The sequence below is a fragment of the Pteropus medius genome, unplaced genomic scaffold (genome assembly GCF_902729225.1).
Source record: "Pteropus medius unplaced genomic scaffold, Ma_sr-lr_union100, whole genome shotgun sequence".
Lineage (NCBI taxonomy): Eukaryota > Metazoa > Chordata > Mammalia > Chiroptera > Pteropodidae > Pteropus > Pteropus medius.
The window spans coordinates 1,174,100-1,178,875 of NW_024348242.1; the positions used below are offsets into that span (position 1 = coordinate 1,174,100).

General features: G+C 58.5%; 1 protein-coding gene across 2 annotated transcripts in view; it reads left to right on the forward strand.

The window, feature by feature from the left end:
- RIMBP2 (RIMS binding protein 2) overlaps positions 1–4,776 on the forward strand; it is a 140,030-nt gene that overhangs the window by 111,279 nt on the left and 23,975 nt on the right. For both annotated transcript variants that reach the window (XM_039879221.1, XM_039879222.1), the window contains exons 8-9: positions 504–580; positions 3,484–3,593. In XM_039879221.1, coding sequence (XP_039735155.1) covers positions 504–580; positions 3,484–3,593 — 187 coding nt within the window. The remainder of the gene's footprint in view (positions 1–503; positions 581–3,483; positions 3,594–4,776) is intronic.

Consider the following 4,776-nt stretch of genomic DNA (forward strand, 5'->3'; position numbering starts at 1 on the left):
CCCCCCCCTCAGTGGCCAGCACTGGACCTCACCCTCACCCCTCCAAACGGGGCAAGCAGACAGCTGCAGGCAGAGCCCTCCTGCTCTGCGGACTCTGAGACAGCAGGGAGGCGGGGGACTGTCGCCTTCCCAGATAGTTGTTCCTCTCTGGCCTGAAGCATTGGGAGCCACCGGCGGGCACGTCCCTCCCTCCTTGGACCGAGCCTGCCAGAGCAGGGGGCTCAGGCCAGCTTTGTCTTTTAAGGACCCTAGTGGGTCCTGACTCGCGGAGCATCCCACACCTTACATCATGTCAGGGCGCATCCTTACCCCGAGTCAATCTTGGCAAGGGGACACACGTCCTCCATAAACATCCTCTTGGGAGCCTCGTGCCTGGGCTAACGCCCTGCCTGATGCTGAGACTAGGGGGCAGCAGATCAGAGGCCAGAAGGGGGTCGTGAGTGATTCGCACGCAGAACATGCAGCCTGCAGCGTCTTGACGTAATCCCACGTGTCTTTGCTAGATGGACAATGAACGGGGCTCCAGCACCTGCAGGCAGAGATACTCAGGGAAGGTGCACCTGTGCGTCGCCCGCTACAGGTGAGAGCCACGCCCCTCTCTGAGTCGGGAGCTGGGAGTGTGGGAGCCTGAGGCAGAGGGACACTCCAGGAGCTGCAGGCGTCCCTCCCCCAGCCCTGGGAGAAGGCGGCAGTGCAGCCAGGCTCCAGAGGGCGACAGGTTCTGTTCAGAGCCAGACTGAACAGAGCCAGTCCAGCCAGGCTCCAGAGGCTCTGTTCGCTTCGAGGGAGGGTTTGTGGAGCGAGGCAGCTTCCTAGGGCTGCCAGAACGAGTTGTCACAAACTGGGTGGCCTAAAACAACAAACATCTATTCTCTCCCAGCTCTGGACACCGGAAGTGGGAAACCCAGGCGAGGGCAGGGCCGTGCCCCCGAGGGCCCCAGGGGGGGGCCGCCCTGCCTCTCCCTGCCCCCGGGGGCTGCGGGCGCCCCTGCGCTTGTAGACGCGCCACTCCGGGCTCTGCCTCCGTCTCACGTGTTCTCTCCCCCGTGCGTCTGTTCTTAGTTTTCGTATAAAGACGCCGCTCAGGGCCCGCCCTGCTCTCTGTGACCCATCTCAGCTTGATCCCCCCTGCGAAGACCCCGTTTCCAGATGAGGTGACACTCACAGGGACTGAGATCGAGGGCTCGCATGTGTGTTTTGCGGGGACACAGTTTCGCAGACAAGCTCAAAGAGGGGCAGTCTTGCCCAGAGCCCCCGGAGCGCCCCCACTTCCCGCCAGCGCGCAGGCTCCGTCCCACGGCGGTTACCTGTGCCGCGCACCTCCCCGCAGGGCCTTCCGTGTCCGTGCTGACCGAGGACTGACCAGCTGTCCGGGTCATGCGTGACTCCGAGATTCTTGGTAGCTGCCAAAATTTTGGGGTGCGTGTGGGTTAGCTGCGTCCCACAACCGCCTTGCCCGGTGACAGTGACAGGAGTTTGTGACTGAAGAGCCACAGGCAAGCAGGCGCAAAGCCACACGGATCTGCCGCTTCCCGCCGTGACGCCCAGCCCTGTGTGCTCGGTGCTCCGCCCACTCTGCACACAGCCGGCCCGAGGTGGGCCTGGCCACGTTCCAGAGGTGTCGGCCGCCAGCGTCCCCTCGCCGGTGGCCGTGCCCAGAGCCGTCTAGGAATCCCACTTCAGGAGCCGTGTCTGAGAGTGTGGATGCCGGCCTCACTGGCCCCTCGCACCCCGTCCACGCGAGCGGGGAGCGGCCTTGACTTCAGACCGCCCGTGTGCCTTCACGGCCTTCCGCTGTCTGCACTGGCAGCCATCTCCAGTAACTCATGCTGATCCGTGGGCTCTGTCTGCTGATTCGTGATCCGCACATGTCACCAGTGAAACCGCTTCCGGTGGACAGATAGGTCTGGGGCTGTAAGTGGCCCGATTCAGACGTCAGCTGGGCCCAAGGAGGGTCCACCCCGGATCTGAATGCTGGACCCCTGCGTTCGTTTATCACACTGTCCCCGGGGATGTTGCCCAGGGCTGGGAGGGCCTGCAAGGCCACAGTCAGTGGGACCTGAGGAGGAAGGCTCAGGCCCACCCCACGCCTCCCAGGAGGGCTCTGTGTGTGTGTGGAGCAGGGACGTCAGTGACGGCAAACAGGGCGATGGCTGAGCGGGCAAGCCCCAGGCTCGTCTCCCAGCGGGGCTGGGTCCTGGTGAACCACCCCCATTCCCAGCGGTGGGCCTGGTCCCCCGAAGCTGCCAGGTGCAAGGTGCTGGGGCCACTGCTGAATGCCTACTGGGCTCACATAGTCTCTTGTCGTGGGGGGACACGGACAGTGAGGGACAGAGTGGCTCGGTGTGGCTAAGCCTGCATGAGACGGCGTCAGGGGGCCTGAATTCCGGTTCCACCCCCACCACTGATGAGCCCGTGGCTTTGAGCGAGCCCCCTCCCTGCACTTGGTGGTAAAAGCTGGGGATGGTATCTTCTCCACTCCCCTGAGAGTCAGCGGGGTCAGATAAGACGTGGGGCCCCCTCGGTCACATCGCTGTGTGAGCCAGCGCGACGCCGTCACTGTAGCTTCACAGCCTGTCTCCGTCAGTAGCGGCGGTTTAATTTTCTGATCGAGGCCTTTTAATTCCTTAACCTTCCTATTAGAAAATTAAAAGTTCGTCTAACGTGTGTTTTATTTGTAAGTCGGACGTGACTTCAGACAATGTTAGTTCCCGTACTTTGAGAACTTGAAAGTGTGTTTATACTTGTGGTCAGGAGGAAGGTAAAACGATGCATCCATTTGTCAGGACATTTTGGCAGCACGTCCCAGGACCTTAAAAATGAGCATGACTTTGACTACTCCTTAGCGATCTGTCTGTAAGAAGGAAGCGCAGCAACCCGTGTATGAGGACATTCGGCACAACGCCGATCGTATTAGCCCGAAGTCAGAGGCGGCCTCCACGCCGGTGTCAGGAAACTGCTTCATAAAGCGTGTCAACCGAGTCAGTGGAATATTACACATCCGTTAAAAAGGGTGTGATAGACTGTTCCCTGAGGCGGAAGGATAGTTGTGCCATATTGCAAAAGTGGAAAATAAGCCAATTACTAGCAAATATATGCCACATGATTCTACCTTTGCTAAATGATATATGTTGAAAGATTACGTTCTCATTTGCTTACTGATTTGGAAATCGATATGATAGAAGTGACAGGTATGCACGTAATATCAGAGTTATAAATTTGCCATCTGATACGAAGATTGCAGATGTACAGCTGGGTTTGAGAAGGCTTTTTTGGCATGAGTGTGTGTGGAGCCAGAGTCAGCCTGGACTTGCAGTGCACAGAGGCCTGACTCCCGCGTTGAGCCGTCATTTCCCAGAAATGACAGGGTCTGTCATTTCCCAGAAACAGGAGAGGAGGCCAGTGCCCGCCGGGACCCCACGGGGGAGGGAGAGGTTGGCCTCTGTCGGTGCGACTGCTGAGTGAGCTTGTCTCTTCCTCCAGCTACAACCCCTTCGATGGGCCAAACGAGAACCCAGAAGCTGAGCTGCCCCTCACGGCAGGGAAGTACCTCTACGTGTATGGGGACATGGACGAGGACGGCTTCTATGAAGGTCTGTCGGAGCGTGGCGGGCGGGTGGGCAGCATGCACGGCCGGTCCACCCAGCAGACTGACTTGTCCAGGGCCTGGTAGGCGGGCCAGGTACTCAGATTGCCCCTGGGCACCCCACCCCCTGCTCTGACCCTGTGCTGTCCAGCGTCATCAGGATTCCCCCTTTCTGATGACCGAGTGGCATTTCCTTGTTTTAACTCCAAGCAGACCTGACACTCGGTGGAGAGATTACAATATTAACCTCTGCAGAGTGGCCCAGGTGGCATCTGCAGACACGGGGCTGAGGTCTCTGCCCTCTGTGCCCATGAGGCGTGCTTAGCCCTCCGGGTCCCTGGTCCATGTCCTCTCCGGCTGGGCCAGGGCCCAGTCCAGGTGGCCTCATCTGGCTCAATGTGATCCCACTGACCTTAGGGTTCTGTTGTTAATTTGGGGTGGTCTGGCTCACATCTTCCTGGTCACCCCCTTCACGGTCACCTCCCACAATTTGAAATCAGAAGTGTGAACTCTATCCAAATTGCCTAACCTTCTGTCCTCGTTTTAAGTTGAGGATGAACGTGTGACACCAGCAGCAGCTTTGTGAATTAAGGCTCCTTACTTCCCTAAACTCGGTAATTGGCTGGTACAAACAGAAGGGTCTCGGCTTCTTGCTTTCCTGAGCAGAGGACTATTTCCTGCTTGGCTGGCAGGTTTCTCATTTATGACCTCGTGGAGGTCGTTGTCCGAGCTGGCGGAAGCACCTGGGTCTGCTGCTGGGTGTTACTGGGTATGACATGGACATTCACGCGTGGTGGCCCAGCCCATGGCCCGAGCCACCTGCGTTTGTTACAGAAGCACAGCAGCTGAGGGTGGTCGCCACGGCTTCACCACGACTGGTAGCCGACAGTCTCAACTCCTCGCATAGACACGCTACTTCGCTGATTTGCACATCAGTGTAGAAAACGTATGCCACTGTCACTGCCAGAACCCCCTCCCTGGATGTCTCTAGAATATTGACACCAGGAGTCGTGCCCACATCAACTTTCCAGGGGCCCGACTGAAGGCAGGCCGCAGAGCTCAGAGCTCCACTATGCATGCGACATCGGTCCCTGCCTCAGTTTCCCTGGTTATATAGTGTAGACAGTAATAGTCCCCACCTGTGGGGAGGCTGTGAGGATAAATGAGGCATAGATATGGAATGGGTCTAG